We start from the raw sequence: 21,930 nt of genomic DNA, 5'->3' as shown, positions 1-21,930 counted from the left end.
CACCCACCGTATCTCTCTAATATCCTGGGACCAACATGGCTACAACACTGAATACAATATCTCAGCATGTTCTCTTAAGCCAGATACCAAAACATAGATTGTATTACAGACTAATTGTCATTTTAAAAAGCAAAGCGGAGCTATTTGAATCATATTTGTAAGCATAAAACCTTCCTTTGAATCAGTATCTTTCTATTTTGTTTGGATTGGATAATTTACAGAGGTACGTTTCTCTGGGAAAAATGTTTTAAGTGTACTTGTTCTGAGACTATGCGTACCAACATTCAGTCTGATGGCAAATTTAATAGACTAGTTGTACTGTAAGTCTTTATAAAAATAACAGTATTAGAATAATATTTCTAACATTAATAATAGCTTTACTTGATGCTGCTGTAATCTCTAATATAGAACTTTATTTTTTTTCTTTAAATTTCAGCGTGCCTGGAATGCAAGATTGTCTTTTTAAAAGACTTGAATATAGAAAGTTAAAAAGAGAGAAGTTTCAATTATTAAATGTTTCTCTGGAACCTCTCTAAAATTGCTCGTTAGATGTCATTAGGGTCAATCTTTTTTTTTTTCCTCATGATCTCATAACTAGGCACGGTGAACTATTTGTTACAAACAATTTATTCATTGATTGTGGCCCATTTTTCTGATATCAAATAGTCTGTGAATAGATAATAACTTTTTACACATTTATTATTCTTAATGGTTCAAATAGATTTGACAAATGTATTTGAATTTATGGATTATTCATGACCTGTTCATAGCAGGTACCAATTTGAGTATTAGATATTAGGATTTCCCTGATTTAGTAGTTAGTTCCCTGTCGCATTGTTTAGCTGACATTCTCTGATTTGATCCTCTTACTTTTGTAGATCCTGATTCACAAAACCATCTGTATTCAGGACAGCATTTCATTGTTTGCATTAACTTTAAGCACTCATTAAAGCCCATTGAAAACTACTATAAGCAAGGGTCATGCTACTATTCAGTTGTTGAGATCCTACAATATATTTTGCAAATAATTGTGAAAGAGCTACCCATATTGTATTTTAAGATACATAGGTCTTGAAATAACTGTTTTTTCCTTCACAGTAACAATATTTTCAGTATGTTACAAAAACTGTTTAATCACAGAAGTAAAAGTAGTGTACCCAAAACTAACAAAATACAAGTAAACGGACCATAACTGAGTTATCTGGTGGCACCCTAAAAACTAACAGATTTATTTGGGCATAAGCTTTCGTGGATAATGCTCTGAAGAAGTGGGGGTTTTACCCGCAAAACCTTATGCCCAAATAAATCTGTTAGTCTTTATGGTGCCACCAGACTCTTCATTGTTTTTGTGGATACGGCTACCTATCTGATACTTCATAACTGAGTTGGAAATTAACAATATACTTAACTTTCCTAGAAAAGTGAAATAAGAATTCTGTATTTTTGCAGCACCCTCCCATAGACTAAGGTAGAGAGCTCATACTATATGTTGCTTTTTGGGTGTTCACGTTGCTTGAATGGAACCAGGTTGGATCATTTGTGGTGTTCGGTATTGCTATTAAAAAGTGTTGTTTTTTCTTACTGCACTGTTTTATAGGACGTGGCATTGATGCCATTTAGGTGAAAAGTTGTGAAATTATGGCAGTACATATGAAGTTTGTTGATCATGAAAATAAAGGAAATTTTTGTGAACAACATATAACTCTTTGCTGCTTTTACAGATCCAGGCTAAGACAGCTACCCCTCTGCTATATAATTTTTGTGTTTGCCGAGAATGAATTAATAGTTAATGTAATCCAGCTAACTTTTAGCAATCCCAGTAGCTGTTTTTTTAATTCTAAATTGATCGCTAAACACTTAAAATAAAAGTTTATTAATCACTTCAGAGATTAATTATAAGCAGGTGTATAAACAGTTGGAACATTTTATACACCTGGTAACTATATTTGCCTAAATATAAATTCACTGTCATTTACTGTCCAAGTCTTCAGCTGGTATAAATGGACATAGCTGTTTTCCCATAGAGTATTGAAGTCAGCTGAGCTATGCTGATTTACACCAGCTGGCTCTAATTCTGTAGTCTGACTTTAATATATTAGTGGAAAAATTTGTTTGCAAAGATGACCTGCATTAGTGTCAGTGAACTATTTATTCTGTACTCCTCAAGGTGGAAATTGACTCCACTTTATCTATATCAATCACATTGTAGGTGAACACACCTGTCGTGCAAGTGTTCTTTCTTTGGCTTTGAGTGTGAAAAACAAGACCTTTCAGCAAATGGGGCATTGTTCTCCATATCCATTAATAGATGTCAGTGCATGCCTCAGGCAGGATTAATAAATACCAATCATGGAATCATATTCCATCAAGCCTGATAGACTGTGGCTTTTAGGTTAGACACATGGTCAACATATGTTGTTATGCAGTGAAAATCTGGACTGTTTAGCACTAATTTATAATTATTAGTGCCCTGTATTTACCCAGTTTAATTTTTAAAAACCTCAGTTTTAACTTTGAATGGGGGAATTCTGCCCCCTAACCTCTGCTGATCCTAAAGCGTGCGTGCTAGTGTGCCTGAAATCTGAAAAGCAGACTATGCTGTTCATTTAAAAAAATACATCTGCCAGTTAATAAATAATTTTGTTGAGATGTCCTAGGCTGGGGCATGAATATTGATGTGGATCTTGTGTTTACAAGTAAGTTTATATTACATATAATATAAAAGGAATATCTTGAGAGTTTCTGTGAATATCTGCGGGGAAGTGAGTGTGACTGTGGGGAATGAGTGGTACGTATTTTGATGATAATGTGTAGAAATGTGTCAGTGTTAATTATCAGCTTCACATTCGACCTCAGATAATTGGAATAAATGTTGAGAGCCAGGCCATGAGTACCGCTACTGGATAGAACTAATATAAACAAGAGTAACTGGGAAATCCACATTGAGCACATATCTAAAATCAACATAGCAAAGAGGGTGGCATTGTCTCAGGCATTATGGTTCCACAGTCTGGATAAAGAGTGTGGAAACCCAGACTGACTTGCTTGTCTGCTTGGGTGTGATATCCTGCAGTTTGTGTGACTCAGGTCATCAGTACTGAAGTTTAGTGTGTAAGTCTAAGGGCTTGGCTACATTGGCACTTTACAGCACTGCAACTTTCGCGCTCAGGGGTGTGAAAAAACACCCCCCTGAGCGCTGCAAGATGCAGCGCTGTAAAGTGTCAGTGTAATCAGGACGGCAGCGCTGGGAGCGCAGCTCCCAGCGCTGCACGCTACACCTATAAGGGATGTGGTTTACAAGCAGCGCTGGGAGAGTTCTCCCAGCGCTGCGGCTCTGATACACTCATCTTCAAAGCACTGCTGTGGCAGCGCTCACAGCGCTGCCGGCAGCGCTTTGAATTTTCTAATGTAGCCATACCCTAAGGGTATGGCTACACTTGCAGCTGGTACAGTGCTGGAGTTAAGCTGTTTCGTACAGCTGTGTAGCGAAAGCGCGGAGTGTGGCCACACTGACAGCGACCAGCACTGCAATGTGCCATTTGCAGCATTGCAGCGGTATGGGAGTGGTGCATTATGGGCAGCTATCCAGCATTCAACTGGCTGCAACATGTTTTCAAAGAGGTGGGTGGGGTGGAGTGTGACAGGGAGTGTAGGGGAGAGAGAGAGAGTGGATTTTTGGAGCCGACACTGTGTCAGCTCCCTACTTGCAATTCTGACCACTTCCCCATCCTGCTGTCATTCACTTAAATGCAAATAGCCTTCAGACCAGATAAGCAGCTGCTCCGAGGATCTCCCCCCACCCCCGCCGTGCTTTTTCTCTTCAAAGCAAACACTAAGCTGTGGACATTCCTGTTGTCGCTGAGGAAAAATTGCTGTGTTTGTTTTTTAGATAAGCAGCTCCGGGAGCCAGTTCACAACAAAACAAAGAGAGTTCTTTAGTTAAAAGCATTATGGGAAAATTCCAGAGGTCAGTTACAGCGTAGTAAGATTAATCACTGTTTATACTGGCACTCCAGCGCTGCAGCACCAGTGCTGTTCTCTTTATTTCTCTTGTCCATGTGGAGTACAACCAGCGCTGTAGCCAGGGAGATACAGTGCTGTATGTGCCTTGCCAGTGTGGACCGGGAGTAAGTTACAGTGCTGTAAAGCCACCACCAGCGCTGTAACTCTCAAGTGTAGCCAAGCCCTTAGTAATGCCTTTGACAGAATAATAACTCCTCCTCTACCCTCCCTTCCTCCTTCCCCCTCCATTTGTCTCAGTAAGTTAAATGTCCACAGCAATGAAAAAATCAATAAACAGGTAGAGACTACAGTTGCAGGGATTAAAGCTATCAAAGCTGGGAGAAGCTGAGGATGGGAGTCTGACCTCTTTGGGATCCACTCTAACATGCCACACAGCATGAGGGTATCCCTTATCACTCTCTTACTTTATCATCCTCGTGTCTTGGCATGACTGTGCCACTGAAGCCCACTGACCAGACAAGTGCTTCACTTCACAGGCTGTAACAGAACAAAAATTCTTAGAGATGAAAAGGAGGGGCACGTGTGTTTACTTTGAACCAAAGTTCTTTTTCAAATGCACACTTTGAAAAAGGACAGTGCTATTAAAAGGAATGAAAAATGTCCACATCATCAATAGGCAGTGTGGAAAGGCTGTGAAGTGGGTAAAGGTGTTGCAGTACTTGAGTATCCCTAGAGCACTCAGATTTATAGGTGGGAAATAAATGTTGATTTCTTTGTTTCTCCCTCCCTCTTATGTTTTCTCAGGAAAGAGCAATTAGTTTCTATTTTTTATGATTGCATTATCATTGCATATGTATCTTTCTGGAGTGCTGGCTATAAAAAGACAATATATGACCCGGCTGTACAAATAAACGTAGTTATGAGTGTGAGGAGGATATATTAATAGTAAATAGAACAGACACATTTTTGCATAGTTAATAAACAGCTTTTAAAAAGAAGTCCTCCGTATTTTTAAGTCTGATGCCATTGGTAGTTGCTTTAATGTAGCCACAGTTTCATATGCAGCACTGAGGCTGGGAAGTTTTTTGAGGGCATAGTGCTTTTAATGGAATTTGCATAGAATGTGCTATCTGAAGACATTATACTTATATACAAGAGAAAACAAAATAAGCTATATTATTTTTCTGCTCAGATCCACCTCTTTCTCTTTTATTTGGTAGAGTCTCTGAAGTAATGCCACCAAAACAAACCTTGCCCTGCCGACTATAGTTTTCTCAGTGTGGAGGGTCAATTTTAACCCTCAGGACTGCTCAGTTCTAAATGTGTTCCTTTGATTAAGAACCAAAGGTTAAGTTAGCTTTGCTCTCCTCCTTCTTCCCACTCCCCCTCTCTTTAAATAAGTTGTCTGTTGGTTTTAGCATGTAGCATGATGTGCCATGTATGTTGGCAGTTCATCAGAAGGGTAAACTTGTTGTTTAACAAAAAATAAAATGTCTACAATGAACAGAGTGATTCATAACCAGGAGGAAAAGGATAAATTCCAAAGGGAAGGCAAACTATATGAACTGGCCCTGTGCTCTAGAAACCCAGTGTAATTCCATTCCGTTCTATACCAAGCCACTGTGCTATCTCGTCTTTGATTCCCTCCAGTTTCCCCCATTCCAAGGAGTATGCCGTATTTTGTAGCCAGTGAGGGAAGGCAGCAGGAATAAGAGGTGAAGTTAGGTCCCTGGCACGTTTGTACAAAGTGAAAAGGCAGAAAGACCATCTCAGTTTTTACTCCAAAGGCAATAGGTTGTTACAGTCCATTGTAAAACAGTAATTTGAAGTCTGATGAACTCTCAAGTTCAGGGACTGGATTCTGCTCAGCTATGTAATTGTGATGAAAGTGGGCCAATGAGAGCAGAGGCTTGGGCACAGTCTTTTGGGTGCCTGTCTTCTCATGGAAGCCTGACAATTGCAGAGCAGCTTAGCTGAATGTATGTGACCATGTCTTATTTTGATCAGCTGTATCATAGCAAAGACATGTAATTATCATAATCTAACAATTAGTCTGGCATCCTTTCCCAGTGTTTAATTACCCCGATAAATGATAATTTAATAAAGGACTTAGTGACAAGAGAATAACTTTCACTCTGCTTCATGTACTTAAATTGCCTCTTTGTCTGTGCATGATTTTGTGGCATTGCTTGAAGAACAGTCTTGATGATCATTTTCCCTATTTGTTCTATCAGTCATTATTTTGTCTCCTAATATTCTTTTTTTATAATATTTGAACTTCTCCTAACTTGTGAAATTGTAACATATCACTCTCTTACTTTATCACCCAAAAGGTCATGGTCAAATCTTCTTTATTACTTTCATTTTTGTTTGTTTGCTTGCTTTCTGAGGTTGGTAATACACTTTTAGGTGCCCTAAAATGTCATTTATTTAATTATACGCTTTTCTTAGCATCTGAAAAATGGTGAATATTCTTCTGGTTTGAATGGAGATGAAATTAAAATAGCTCTTTGATTACTCCATTGTTTGTGCATCAGAATTAGTGATGATGTCAGCACAGCTCTATGAACAGGGTTTATTAAATGGTGTAACAAAGCCAGTAAAGGGAGCAGAAAAACATTAAAGGGTGCCGCAAAAATAGCAGCTGGAAAATAAATTAACAACAATAAAATTATGTACTTAACCCCACAATCCGGTGCGGTGTGAGGCTTGGACTGCCAGGCACAGAGTTGGAAGGGCATGATTGAGACAGAGGCAGCAGGTAGAGACACACTGAGGATGACCGGATGCGGTAGCTGTGGCATGTACATGGTCCTGGAGGGGGCACCTGAAAGGAGTTTTGTCTGCATGAAGTGCCGCCTGATAGAGCTGCTGGAAAGAAAAATAGAGGACTGGAGATGCAGGTGGAAACTCTGGCTGAGTTTAGAAGGGGGTTTGAGCAGTTGATGGAACACAGACATGATGAGGCACAGGGGATAAGCTCAGACGAGCAGATGGAAGCAGGACCAAAGAATTCTGAGGAGCTGCTGGGTGAGGAAAGTGGACGGTGGAGCATGTGACTAGGAGAACCAGGCAGAGGAAAAGACGGGCCAGCGATGGAAAATAGAACTCAGGAACAGGTTTGCTGGGTTGGAAAATGAAGATGGAGCACAGCAGGTGCTCACTGAAGGAGAGAGGGCAAGGAAAAAGAGGTGAGCGGCTAGTCCTGCAGAAGGAGGGGAGAGTCAATGGAGGCGACACCAAGTATGAGCCCTGGAGGATTGCGAGGGCGAATACGAATCGAGAGGACTTGCGACCAGCTGGTGCGGGGGATAGACCGGAGAATCACACTGTCGCCAGGAAAGGCAAGTCTACGTGATTGGAGACTCTTACTGAGAAGATAGACAGGCCTGTAACTAGACCTGATCGGGAGAAACAGAAGGGTGTGCTGTCTACCAGGGGCTAAGGTACAGGATGTGGGACCTGAGGCTGAAAGGATCCTAGCGGGAGCGGGAAAGAACCCGTTATTGTTGTCCTTCATGTGGGAACGAATGATGCGGCTAGTACTCGCTGGACTGTATCCAGGAGGACTATGTCAGACTGGGGAAGACGCTCAGAAGGAATCGAGGCTCAGTGATCTTCAGTAGGATTCTGCCAGTTCCTAAAGCGGCGACGCAAGAGCGACAAGATTATGACGATTAACAGATGGCTCAGGCAGTGGTGCTATAAGGAGGCTTTGGAATGTATGGTCATTGGAAGCGTTTACGGACAGACAACTGTTCGCTCGGGATGGACTTCATCTAAGTAAGGAGGGAAATAGACTTCTAGGATGGAGGCTCGCCCGACTCATTAAGAGAGCTTTAACTAGGAAGTTGGGGGAGATGGTTGGGAATGTTCAGGAGATCTCCACCCCGGAATTTAACCTGGAGAGGGAAGTAAACGAAGTGAGAGGGGATACGCTTGTGGACCGAAGAATGACCCGAGGAGGAAAAGCGGAGTTGAAACTAGACTAACGGGTGATGCTGGTGGTAGAAGGTCTGTGCACGACGGGGGAAAGAATGTCACTGACGCAAACGCCAAAAATTAAATGTCTGTACACTAATGCGAGGAGCCTAGGGAACAAGATGGAGGAACTGGAGCTACTGGTGCAGGAAGTGAAACCGGATATTATAGGATAACAGAAACCTGGTGGAATAGTACTCATGACTGGAGTACGGGTATTGAGGCTATGTGCTGTTAGAAAAGACAGGAAGAAAGGCAAATGTGGTGGAGTAGCCTTGTACTCAATGATGAGGTGAACTGTAATGAAATAAGAAGTGATGGAATGGATAAGATGGAGTCTGTCTGGGTAAAAATCACGCTGGGTAAAAAAGCTACTAGAGCTTCCCTGAGATAGTGCTTGGGGTGTGCTACAGCCCCGGATCTGATTTGGATATGGATAGAGACCTCTTTAATGTCTTTAATGAAGTAAACACAAAGGGGAAATGTGTGATTATGGGAGACTTCAACTTCCCGGATATAGACTGAGGACGGTGGTTATAAATGTGTATGGGTAGGGTTTTGTGGCCTGCCTTGTGCAGGAGGTCAGACTAGATGATCATATTGGTCCCTTCTGACCTATGAGTCTATGAGTCTAATCCCTGAGGTTATTAGTAAGCACGAGACTGTCCCCATCACATTGTAGAAATATTAAGATAAATCAAATATGTGTCCTAGGGGGACTGTTTAAAAGAACAAAGAATAAATAGACATAGGTTTTCCTGTTATGAGCTACCATGCTTCCATCAGGATTCAGTGGAAGTATGAGTTTAACTTTGGATGTTAAAAGGTTTTGAATAAATCTGTTTCTTGGGAGTTGATTAAACCACTGATAATGTGTTGATTATGTCATTATAAGTAACACAGCACACCTATAAAAGGGATCAGTGCTGCTTTGGGTAGATACATACATCAAATACATCTGAATGGACATCAAAATGATGTAATAGTGGATATCAATATCTCTCCAAGAAGGATTTAATTTTGTGTAGGATCGTACTATATTATTTCATGCACAAATACCCAAATACATTCAACCCTCAGAACAAAAACCTTCTACTGTGCTGTTTCTGAAGAAGCCCAGCTAGTTCATTCATTTGTTCTTTCTTTCCCACTTTCTGTTAAATTTATGTTAAGAATTTGTTTGATCACTGAGCCTGATTCATTTTTACCCTGCACTTTGTGTCGTCAGTAACACTAGGACAAATGATTTGGTAGTGTCCACTTTGCATAGTTATTAAAAACTATGAAAGATGCAAGGCAACAGAGAATCAGGGCCACCATCTGAAGTTGACTACTCCTGGAGCTATAATCAAGACTAGAATTTCAGAATTCATAGTTACAACACTTATTTGAACTAAATTCTTGTTAAAATTAAAGACCTTTCATCCATTTGAGAGAACAAACTGAATGAGGGAAGGGATGACACTATAGAAGGAAGTGTTTCCTGGGCACTCAGTTTGAAATAGAGGAGCTGCTAGTAGAATAAGTATTTAAGAAAGGATATGACTAATATGATTTGTATGGGAGAAGCAACAAACAGAAGCTAATGCAGTTTTTTATCCATCTATATGATAATGGGCAATTAATGTCAGTTGTGCTATTTTTTAAACCAGGTTTTTATATTGTTTATTTAAAAGAAGGAAAGAAAGAAAAGAAAGTGACATAGAGCAGCATGCAAAATACCATTTCAGTCTAAATATCTAGTTAAATAAATCATTTCTTATTTTAGTAGCCAACAGTTATTAAATTCAAAATGAGGCTTGCCTATGCTTCAGAATTTATAATTGTGAAAAAATGCATGTGCACAGACTATCTGCTTGAATTTGCCTTAATGGATAAGCAGAGCACCAGAATTAGGTTCAAAACATTTTTGTCAGCATCATGTATCTGTCATTTAAATTGTCGTGTAGCTTTTTCACTGTGTCCTGAATTTCTGGTTTGAGGATTAAAAAAAAAAACAAAAACAGGAGGCATCTGAGAAATTAAGTTTCCTTATGTCTGTTGTTTTGCCCAACTATTCTATAGCGGTATCAGTTTAAGTTTTGTGTAATGAACTGGTATGTGTAGGTTATGGAGACATTTTGGGTTAGAAGGTACTTAGCTATCTGTTTTTGTGTTTCTAATGCCTCTTAGCCTACAGCCTATTAGCCAGCTCAGTAGTATGTAAGTTTCCATGGCACTGAATGAATGTCACGTGACAGAAAATAAAGATTAATTATTTGAAGGATAGACATGTTTTGCTGTGTGTAAGAGAAAGCATAAAAAGAAAATTGGCATTATTGACAAAAGGAATATTTGCAGAACCCTCCTGGCTGCAGAGTCGTCTCCCGCCATGTCCCCCTCCCCCCATTCAATTTTGAGACAAAGTAGCCATGGCTGCTTTCTCCTTAATCTAGCTCCTGATCCTGTCTTGGGTCTGTGAACATAAAGCTCTACCCTATGGCTCTAATTGGGTATGGGGGTCCACATGAGTGGATCCCAATGCAGGATCAGGGCTGACGTGAGGAAAATTAAAAGAACATTTCTAGCTTTGGGAGTGACAGTAGGAGAGCATAAGGTTTACATTCTGAGCTGAAAGGAAGGACAGAAGTGGGGGAGGAGGAAGATGCTTGTTATGACATAAACACAGACTGCTGTTTTCTCATTAATTCTCAAAACATATTTGTAAACTAATTCCACCTTCCCTCTCTCTGTTTCCGTATTCTATATGCAGTTGGCTAACAGGAGCTGATATATGCTTTTATTTAAAGCCAAAGCTTTGTCTCACTCCAATATTTGGTTTCACACTAATAATATTAGGTTTGCAGCTGGTAAATGTCAAATATGTTCCCTTTGGATTCAGTTTAGGGTTCTTGAAAGGCTGTTTCATCTTCTAGTTTTGAGGCCTCTAGATGATAGATTAGCCAGTTACTAATAAGCATACTTAACTGTTTAATACAAGAAGCGTCCTTTCTCTTTTTGTTTTCCCTTTCTGAGCATAATGTGGCAATTGAAGAAGGGAGAATGTGGTCTTAATATACTCTGATAGGCATGTTGGAAATTATGCAACCTCACTGGTAAAATAAAATAAGTTTTGAAAATCCAGTGAGCCTCTGTTCCACTTAGCTTGGATTCACATTAGCTTGGTTACTGGATCCCACAGAACATTACGGGAGAGGAAATAAACGTCCTGTCTGCTTCCTTCCTCTCTAGTATCCATTCTGTCTCCTTTCAGTGTTGCTGTTTCTATATTTATGGAGGGAAGAGACTTCACTCGGTTGCTTGATAAAATGTCTGGTATATGTTTTCCCTGAAGCAGGTTTACTGTTGTGCCAGCAATATCAGTTAAAGACCAATTTACACCACTTTAAATATGTGCCATCATCTTCCTTTTTCAGACATTTAAATGTGAATGCTTTTTGGCGATAGCAAATGATTATGGAATGAAAGTAAGGACACTGTAGGGAAAAGTGATGAAAAAAAATACCAAGAGAAAAATTATGACTTAGCTGTGCACTTCAGTGGAAATCTACTTTGCAGTTAGTGTTTCCTTCAAGGCTTTCCATTTCCAGATGTCCATATTAGTGACATGGGAGTAAACTGAAGAGCTTGAAGGGGACCATATGGTCCATGACTTTTAGAGGCAGAAGGAAGTTCAGCTAGTGCTTAATTTCTGCTGGGGCTGAGCCTGGACTCCTTTAGGCTTGGCAGTTCATGGCCCTGGGCTCCCAGCCAGCAACCATTGCTCTCCAGCCAGCCAGCTCTGAAGACAACACTGCCACTCACAGCAGCACAAAAGTGAGGGTGACAATACACCATACCATGCCACCCTTTTGCACTGCTGCTGGTGGCTGCCCTGCCTTCTGACCTGGACACCCAACCAGCAGCCACCGCTCTTTGGCCACCCAACTTAAGCCCCAGCACCTCTTTCATTACAAATTAAGCACTGAGGTCATCTCTGTTAAAAAGTAATGGTCAAGGAGAAAAGTTAGGTCATGGGGGTTTTTTTGTTCAAAGGAATAAAATGGAAGGACACCACTAGAAAGGGATTAGACAATTTCAACATTTAAAATATTAGATGGAGCAGATCTTTCATGTCTAGTAGAGATGAAGTTTAGATTACAGATTTTTATTAATGTATCTCTTTATTTATATCATACCCATTTACCATAGCCGTGGTTCTTAAGCTCCCATCCCTAAAGCATAACTGTCCCTCTCTATTTGGGAGAGGTCTAGTACCAAGGAACCTGGTGAATAACAGTGCAGGAAAGTTTACAGTATCTGCATGTTTGCAGTGTCTGCATGTGTAACACACACACCTCCTGGGTGTGGTGTTCTGTCCCATCTAGTGGCACTGAGACCACTTAGAGAGAGAGAAAATGAGTCTGCTCTACAACCTTAGCTAACAGCTTTTAGCTCATGCGGTAGAGGCTCATGCACTAAGATACAGAGATCCACAGTTCGATCCCGCCTGGGGTCAGTCAGTGTTACAAGAGGGGGCTCGTCCGGGATTTCAACTGGGAAGACACTGAAGCTCAGGACACGCTTCCTCAGCTAGGGGAAGTATGTAACCCACACACTTTCTGGGTGTGGTGTCTGTCCAATCTAGTGGCACCGAGACCACTTAGAGAGAGAGTTAAATGAGTCTGCTCTACAGCCTTAGCTCATAGCCAGTGAGCATTACACTTGTACAATGGTTAAAGCCAGGTAGGGCACATTCTTACTCTTCTTTTTCATTAAAAAATAGAATTTTAGAAAAAAATAAGGAGATTGTTGGGAAAATTGGACTTTTGAGTTATGTATACAGAAGATATCTCTGTTCGTAACCTCTAGGATACAACTTATGATTTAGATGAGATTTTGTTTGAAATGGCTGTAGTTCATAAAGACTTTTCCATATTACGGGAGGAAACCATGAGGCTGTGTGTTGGCTAGAATTATATAGCTATTTCAGGCTTTTTCCTTTAAGCATCTATGGTATTGAAGCAAAATTATTGTAGGGATATGACAAAATATAGTTTGCTCTGAATATTTCCTTGGAGGACCAGCAGATCATTGCTTTTCTCTGAAATTAGGTAGAAGGACCCAGGTGGCAGATTTCAAGCTCATCAGGTATTTAAAATATGCCTGTCATAAACAGATAGTTAAGGGTTAATGCCTCTTTTACCTGTAAAGGGTTAAGAATAGGGAACAACACCTGACCAGAGGACCAATCAGGAAACAAGATTTTTCAAATCTCAAGGGAGGGAAGGTTTTGGGGAGACCAAAGTTAGCCAGGCACTGGAATTCCTGGCTGGTGGCAGCACTATCAGATCTAAGCTGGTAATTAAGCTTAGAGGACTCATGCTAGCATCTCATTTTCTGAACTCTAAGGTTCAGATCTGAGTAGAAAAGCTATGACAATGCCCTTCAGTTGAAAAGAAGTATTCTAGTTAAACCTGTCATTATCCCGTTATCATTCTGTGGTGCACTTGACAACTGTAGCAGTCAAAGGAAGAAGCCACAAGTAGTGATGAGCAGTCAGTCTGAAGTGGAATGGGTCAGTGTTTGGTTGCACTGGTTGCCCTAGGGGAAGTTCACATCCATTGACAGACTTACAGATGTTGATTTGTGGAATCTTTAAATGTATCAGGGTGGGCTCACGTGGAGATGTTGAATTTCTTCTCATAGTTTCTTCCACAAATCATGCCGGGCATTAGAAAGGCAAAGTAAGTAACACGTGCTAAACCTCCTCCTTTGAATGTCCAAAGAATCTTTAGTAATAATAATATAAAGGAGTGCATCTGGGCCACTGCCTTGCACTACATTTCTCATCTGGCTCTCATTCAGAACTGTCAGGTTAGGCCGAGTGCTGATGATTCATATCCCAGAATCCTTTTATCTGAACATGGCAATATCTCCTCTGTGTACTTTGGCAGTGGAGTTACACTGCTTTTCAAATATCTTTAAAAAGCAATCCAGGCTTTTTTCCATCTTGACAAAGTGTTGCCAGTAATGAAGAAAAGTAAACGTAGTTGTGCTGCTGTAGTCAATTTAAGTACTTTTGCCAAATCAGCTTGTAGCACAGAAGTGATTACTGCTGGATTTGGTGGGAATTGGTGATTTTTGTGCGTCTGTGTCTTTGTTGATGTGTATAGTGAGACTGATTTGGTGAACCTACTGCATTGTCTCTTTCTTTTCCTCTTTTTGCTTAATTTTAAATTTAAAAAAAAAACTTCAGAAAAGCACAGGAGAAAATACACTTTAACTTAGTGTACATTAGCAAGAAGATAATTCTACAGGGTAAAGGAAGAAAAGTGTGAATGATCATGGTACTGCATAAACAGGTACTACTCTGCTGATGTCAACAGAGTAGCATCCATTTACACCAGGAGTGAATTTGGCCAGGATTATTTTTAAAAGTGAATGATGTGGCTGAACTGAAATGAAGTGGAAGTAATGACGTTATCATCCTAGAAAGAGAAATCTGTAGCTAAGTATCCTGAGTTAACTCTATCTTTTGTCTTCATGTTTCATTTAATTTTAGATTCCAAAGGGGAGACTACCACATTGATGTCTGCATCAATGATTATTTGGATGTGTTCTGCCCTCACTATGAGGATTCGGTGCCAGAAGATAAGACTGAACGCTATGTTCTTTACATGGTGAACTTCGATGGCTATAGCTCCTGCGATCACACCTCCAAAGGATTCAAGAGGTGGGAATGTAATCGGCCACATTCCCCGAATGGACCATTGAAGTTCTCAGAAAAATTCCAGCTCTTCACTCCCTTCTCTCTAGGATTTGAGTTCAGGCCAGGCCGGGAATATTTCTACATCTGTGAGTATATGGAGATTTGTCATTGTTGCACAACAGATGTAAGAAACCAGGCTAACTTTTTCACCTATATTTTATGGAGCTGCAAAGGACCAGCCTATATGTGCTGCAGATGTCTCTTAATAAATGCAGACTTCAGGATCCCCAGATTCATTAGCTCGGAATCTAGAGTAAAAATTAGATTAAAAGCAGTTTCTTTTCCCCACATGAAATAGCATGTCAGCCTGTTCAATGAACTTTTGCTGACATTTAAAGCTAGAGATATTAGTATAGTTTTTCAAACATTATAAAAATTGTCAGGGAAAAATAATTAACTTTGTATGCATAAGTCCCTAACTGTTCTTATTTTTGTGACTGAAATACCCGTGTTGTCATCGTCATCATCAGAAGGGAAATTCTGTATACCCTGAATGTGTTATAGCTGCATGTGCCAACATTGTTTGAAGTAATAATGTCTCGGGTGAATACTTCTTGCATCAAGCCAAAGAGAACTTTATTCAGAGGAGCTATTTCTTTAATTGTGGGGGATATGGAATGCAGTGGAAGCAGGTTCCAAGGAAATTAGCATGAATGAACACCTACATCAGTAAAAAGTGATGGTGAATGCTGTGTGCTGCAAGCAGTGTTCCAAGGAGACCTGCACTAATACTTCTTTAGGCATGAGAGAGATGAGGAAGGAGGGAAACCTAGAGGAGAGGCAAGATAACTGCTGGGGATAAAGGAATAAAAATATCAGGAGGCTAAAACTGGAAAGTTGAGCTAACTGGGATTTCATGATCTCATAACCAATCTGGATAGCTGTCACTCCTTCAGTTATCTTGTTTGGCTGATACTCCAACAAATAGCTCATTTCATCAACTGGTTATGTACCTGAAGTTTCCCATTTCCTAACAAGCTTCCAGTATTACAACTGCAATATTTTCCCATGTTTTCAGTGTCAGACAAGGGAATTAAAAGCTTTAAACAGGGCTATAGCTCTCAATAAATATTGCCTTCATGTCTGTAGATGGCCTTTCTACTGTGAAATAGGCATTCCACCTCATTTCACCAGAGAAACTGAATACATAGCATTCCTGTTTTTCAGCCTCATTTCTTCAGCATTTTCCTTTTTAAACCTACAGGGAAGTGTGCTCGTAGTGAATTGTTTTCAGCTTCCTTTCCTCCCTATCAAATAAAGTTTTATAATAAGAGGGATTTCAGCATCACAAGAATACTACCTTGTTCTCTCTCTCGTGCTGTAGTGCAATAAAAAAAAGAACTAACAGTTTTATCATTTCAGTACTGATTCCCTGAGATAGTCACGAGAAAACATGTAAAGCCTGATGCTATTTCACATCTTGTAAGTGAATAAAAAAGGAAATCATAGCTATGTGGAGAATGTTGTAGAATATGTAATACACATTGTTTGAATCATTTTACTCATGAAAACTGCCCATTAACTTCCGAAGGAGTTTTCTTTCACTAAAGAATACAACATCAGGCCCCGTGTAAGCATCAGATTTGTTTTTTGGGTAAATTTTTTCCTTCTTAAAAATCATGTTGAGAAAACAAGCAGGGATATATAAGATGAGGAAGGAATTCTAATTTGCATCATGTGATTGTTTTGCAATAAAATGCTGTACAAGTACCATCCCACACAAATTGTTCAAACCTCCTCATTTGCTTTCTAGATTAAAAAACAGTAATAAAAGTGAAAACCAAACAAGAATGTCGAGAAATCTCAACTTGGTCTAACTAGCTAATAGCCTGATTATCAGAAAATACAAAATCCATTGTGCTTTATAAGCAAGACATTATTATTCAAATGCACCCACATTACTTATGACTGGTTTTCCTCATTTGAGGTTAAATTCAATATTTCACTAAAAATCATTATGTGTCTTCTGTAACATTCATTTAACTGAGTCATTTAACTGTCAAGGGTTCCCATCAAAGTAATTGTTTCAAAGAGCTTTAAAATATCAAGAGTTTTATGCTGTTCAAGTGAGTTTAGCTGGAATTACTTTTTTTTAATGAAAGGTAAAATAGCACAAAATTAGCAGCTAGGAGATGTCCATTTACCAATAGTATATTGGCCTGGTATTCAGTGAAATTAGATTTTCAGCCATGTTTCAGAGAGACAAAAGCATTCTCTCTCCTTTGCTATAGTTGGAATATTTCTTCCTCTTCATTCTTTCATCATTGTGGGCAGTAGCTAATACAGTTATCTCAGAGAAGCATTATATACTGTGGTAACAATTAAACGTGAAGATTCTCAAAGAACAGTTTTCCATCATGATATTTTTTTCTTCAAATTTGTGCTGAAAGAACAAGGTGATAGCACAGTTCCTTGTTTCTTCCGTGAAGTTATCAGCATGCCCTCCAGTGCAGGCCACAGAAACAAGCATTCTACCTTACTGTCTGAACGGTTAATATGCTCATTGCTCTGCAGGGGGATATTTCATCTACTCATCAGATCCAAAAATTTTGACCTTTATAAACATACTGTCCAAGGACAGAAGGCTAGTAGCTTTCAGCTTGTTGTATTCTGTGAAACTGGATCCAAATTGTACAGTGACTAGATAGTCTGGAAAGAAAGGGGAAATTGAGCTGTTGCCTGGGGTGGTGTAGTTTTAGGCTAAATTTCACACTCCCTAGTATTTATTTGCAAAGATTTTTAAATAAGAGCCATTATCAGTCTTCCTGCCTTATGCTTTAAGGACAATTTTTGTCCCTCCTACTTCCACCAGTCTCAGGAAATGTAATAACCATAAACCAATCATTTTCTTTCTACCTGAACCATCCTTTTTATGAAATATTGCTTCCCTTTATTGCTCCATGTCCTCATTGGCATTTGGCACCCAACGTGTATCAGTAGCATGGAATCAGATCTCTTGTCCTTTATTTCCCCCATCTAGAAATCCTAGATTACATGTTTTGAATCAGATCATCTCTATTTGCATTTGAGAGATGACTTCAATAATATAAACCTGCATACCAGAAAAATACCAGTTAAGTGGGTTTACTTTTGGAAGGGGAAAAGTTTATTAACTGGAGTTTAGTTCCATAAACCTAACTACTTACAACAGCGTTTATTAGGGTAATTTTAGTGGAAAATATAATGGATCAAATTATGGGGCTCAGTCCTTCTTCATCTTTGGAGGGTAGAGTGTGTTAGCCTGACTAAAAACCAAGTAAAGATCATGTGATGTGGACCATTATTATTATTTGACAAAGAGTCCTTGGCACCTTCTAGATTAACAGACATATTGGAGCATAAGCTTTCGTGGGTGAGTATCCACTTCGTCAGATGCATATAGTGGAAATTTCCAGAGGCAGGTATAAATATGCAGTCAAGTATCAGTCTAGAGAATCTGATGAAGTGGATATTCTCCCACGAAAGCTTATGCTCCAATACGTCTATTTAGTCTGTAAGGTGCCACAGGACTCTCTGTTGCTTTTTACAGATCCAGACTAACACGGCTACCCCCTCTGATACTTTATTATTATTGTTACTCCTGAAGCAAAAGCAAACACAAGAAGATGGAACATACTCAGTGAGTGAGGTGTCCCCAAAGAGCTTGAACGTTTCATGAAATTGTTATGTTTTGAGTAACTTCTTTCAGGAGGGAAACAGAGAGAGCTTGCAGACTAATAGCAGAAAGGGGAAAAAACAACATAAGGAAGAGGGAAGTTTTAAAGTGACCTTAACATTTGGGGTTTTGTATGGTTCAGAATACAGATTTGTCTTGAATATATTTCAATATTTTTTATCAGTGAGGTGGAAGTAACTATAAAATCACTCCTGATCTTTGATTATTAGCAGGTAAGTATGCCCAGTGGTCTGTGATGGGATGTTGGATGGGATGGGATCTGAGTTACTGCAGAGAATTCTTTCCAGGGTGCTGGCTAGTGAGTCTTGCCCACATGCTCAGAGTTTAACTGATCGCCATATTTGGGGTTGGGAAGGAATTTTCCTCAAGGGCAGATTGGCAGAGGCCCTGGAGGTTTTTCGCCTTCCTCCGCAACGTGGGGCTCGGGTCACTTGCTAGAGGATTCTCTGCAACTTGAGGTCTTAAACCACTATTTGAGAACTTCAATAACTCAGACGTAGGTTAGGGGGTTGTTACAGGAGTGAGTGGGTGAGATTCTGTGGCCTGCATTGTGCAGGAGGTCAGACTAGATGATCATAATGGTCCCTTCTGACCTTAAAGTCTATAAGTCTATAAAATTTACAGATGACACAAAGATTGGCTTAGTGGCAAATAATGAGACAGTCTGGAAAGTCATATGGAATGATGTGGATTGCTCAGCAAACTGGCCCATTCAAGTGAAATGCATTTCAGCACAGCCAAATGGAAGATCTTACATCTAGGAATAAGGAATGCACGCAACACGCATGGAATGGGTGACTGTGACTCTGAAGCAATGATTCTGAAAAGGATTTAGAAGTCATAGTGGACGAACACCACCACAACTGGTCCGTGTGATCCTGTGGCAAGAATTTCTAATGTGATCCTACGATACAGAAACAGGGGAGCAGTGAGTATATGGTGACCAGATGTCCCGATTTTATAGGGACAGTCCCATTTTTGGGGTCTTTTTCTTATATAGGCTCCTATTACCTTCCACCCCCTCTCCTGATTTTTCACATATGTTCTCTGGTCACCCTAAGTGAGTAGGAGAAGGGTGGTCATTTTAAATATTTAAACAGCATTGGCAGGAATGCTGGAATACTGCATCAAGTTCTGGTGCCTTCATTTTTTTAAAAGATGTTGAAAAATTGGAGAAGGTGCACAAAAGAATTGCAGAAATGATTTGACGGCTGGATAAGAAGCTCAATTTGGTTAGTTATGAAAAAGTAGCCTGGGAAGTGACTTGATTACAGCTTATAAGTACCTTCATGGGGAGAAAATACTAGGTATTAAAGGAGTCTTTAACTTAGAGGAGAAAGGCCTGGATGTTAAAACCAGACAAATTCAAATCAGAAATAAGGCATGCATTTTAACACTGAAGTTAATTTAATCATTAGAACAAATTACAAAGGGAAGTGGTGGCTTTTTCATCTTTGAAGCCTTCAGCTCAAGACTGGATGACTTTCTGAAAGATATGCTTTAATCAAACACAAGTTACTGGGCTCATTACAGGAGTAACTAGTTGAAATTCTGTGACCTGTTTTATGCAGGAGGTCCTACTAAATGATCTAATGGTACATTCTGTCCTTAATAACTATTAATTTAGTAGTCTTTCTGAGCTTGTTACTACTAGTGTGTACTGATGGGTATTCCTACTCAGGTAAAAACAGTTACCTAGCATGATATTGTACATACCTCTTTGGATTGCCAGTCTATTTACTGTCCTAAGGTAAAGGAGATTAATATAACCGTATCTCTGTGAAGTTAGGTTTGTAGGGCAAAATTTTCAAAAACTCCTTATCCTCATTGTCAAAAATTACTTAGGCACTTAGAAGTCTAAAGTCTCATTGAAAGTTAGTGGGATTAGGGTGCCCAAGTGACTTGAAAATGGTACCTAGGCTCCTAAATCAATTAGACTTTTTAGAAAATGTTAGCCATTAATATGTTTTCTGTGGGATGCAGGAGGGACCAAAAACAGCACTATGCAGTAGTGACATTCAAGGTATTATTGTTGTGAAAGATGTAACAGAAAGATAGATTCCTAAATTCAGTCCTAGTGTAAGTGGGTGTAACCCCAGTGAAGGCTGTAAAGTATGCAAATACTGGATTAGACCTTGAGGCTACCATGCCAAGAATTCAGTGCCTAAGTGTCACAAATACAAAATCAGAAAAGATTTATCCTTCATGGTGAGAAGCATCCTCAAATCTCTGAATCAGGTTGGCATTAGAAATGTCCAGGAGAGTCTAACAGTCTGATCTGCTTGGTACCAGAGCTCGGTATGTCCAAATAGAGACCAACAAATAGAACAAGAAGGGCATTGCCCTATTCTCATGGAAAGGTAAGTCACAAAGAGCAAAATAATTTTCCATGACTAAGAACCTGGCAAAGCTTCACAAATTGCCAACGTGGCCATTATCCCGTAGGATTGTTTTAGCTATTGCAGGAGTTTTTTGATCCTTTAGAAGAGGTGGAGAGGCAAGGTGGTATATTGGCCTGTAAAGCTGTGCTAGAGCAATTTAGTGGGAAACCACATAACCTACAGCATATTAGTTGGGTCTCTGAGTCTATTCTATTGTATATTAATTTTAAGAGTTATATTAGAAGGATCACAGAGCTCCCTACTTTCACAGATGCACTGTACAGACTAAAAGTGTATCTGGGCAAATGTTCTCTATAATAAGGCACAGGATTTAATGAAATAGGATTATTTGATTGTAGGGAGGGACCTCCTCTTGCTCTGCAACAGGGTTGGATTTATGTGATGAGGGGCCAAGAAGGGAGGATTAGGGACTGCAATCTTGTCCTTTCAGAGATTATTTGGAGAATATTTACAACTAAATAATTAAAAGATGTGGCACTCCATGAGAACACACTGTCCTTTCAATCCAGGAAATCAAGTTAGTAAAAACAATCAAGACAGGTCAAATCAGAGTTATCCTTTTTGCCCTGATACATCCTAGGATTCCAGAGCTAGTTTGAAAGTCACCAGGACAACTATTGATATCTCTACATTTAAATTTGCTGTCTGTGAAGTACTGTGTGGCAATACCAGCCCAGAATTGCTCTAGCTCCCAGCTTGAATTGTATGAGCAAGCTCCTGTTGGAAAGTGAGATACTAAAGAGAAGCTAGTGTGTCTACTGTGTTGCACCTTGGAAAATATTGGAAGTCAACCCAGGCTTCCTGTAGATTAGATCACTATCTTTTCATAATGCAGAGATAATGAGGCCTTTTTAAGGAAATCAGTTGATAGATATTCTCAAATTCTTGCAGTAGTGGCACAGCAATAGCTAACTAATAATATCGGTGGAGTACATTTTTTCATATTTAGTTCCCTTAGAAAACATGGTTTCTCTATAATCTCTCATTCCTATAAAGTTAGATCTCTTGGGACCCAATTCTCATTTATACTAAGGCCACTTTACATCACTCTGACAATGCAAAGTGCCTGGTAGTGGGTATAAATTACATTTGCATCCACTTTAAGGCCCTTTTTCACTTCCAGAATGGTGTAAAATAGCTTAAGTGTAAATGAGAAT

General features: G+C 39.6%; 1 protein-coding gene across 2 annotated transcripts in view; it reads left to right on the top strand.

Moving 5' to 3' along the window:
• EFNA5 (ephrin A5) overlaps nucleotides 1–21,930 on the top strand; it is a 312,443-nt gene that overhangs the window by 236,069 nt on the left and 54,444 nt on the right. For both annotated transcript variants that reach the window (XM_075067138.1, XM_075067137.1), the window contains exon 2: nucleotides 14,489–14,781. In XM_075067138.1, coding sequence (XP_074923239.1) covers nucleotides 14,489–14,781 — 293 coding nt within the window. The remainder of the gene's footprint in view (nucleotides 1–14,488; nucleotides 14,782–21,930) is intronic.

The sequence above is a fragment of the Chelonoidis abingdonii genome, chromosome 6 (assembly GCF_003597395.2).
Source record: "Chelonoidis abingdonii isolate Lonesome George chromosome 6, CheloAbing_2.0, whole genome shotgun sequence".
In the NCBI taxonomy this organism is placed as follows: domain Eukaryota; kingdom Metazoa; phylum Chordata; order Testudines; family Testudinidae; genus Chelonoidis; species Chelonoidis abingdonii.
The sequence above is the reverse complement of the archived record's forward strand: the minus strand, read 5'-3'. Positions and strand labels throughout refer to the sequence as shown.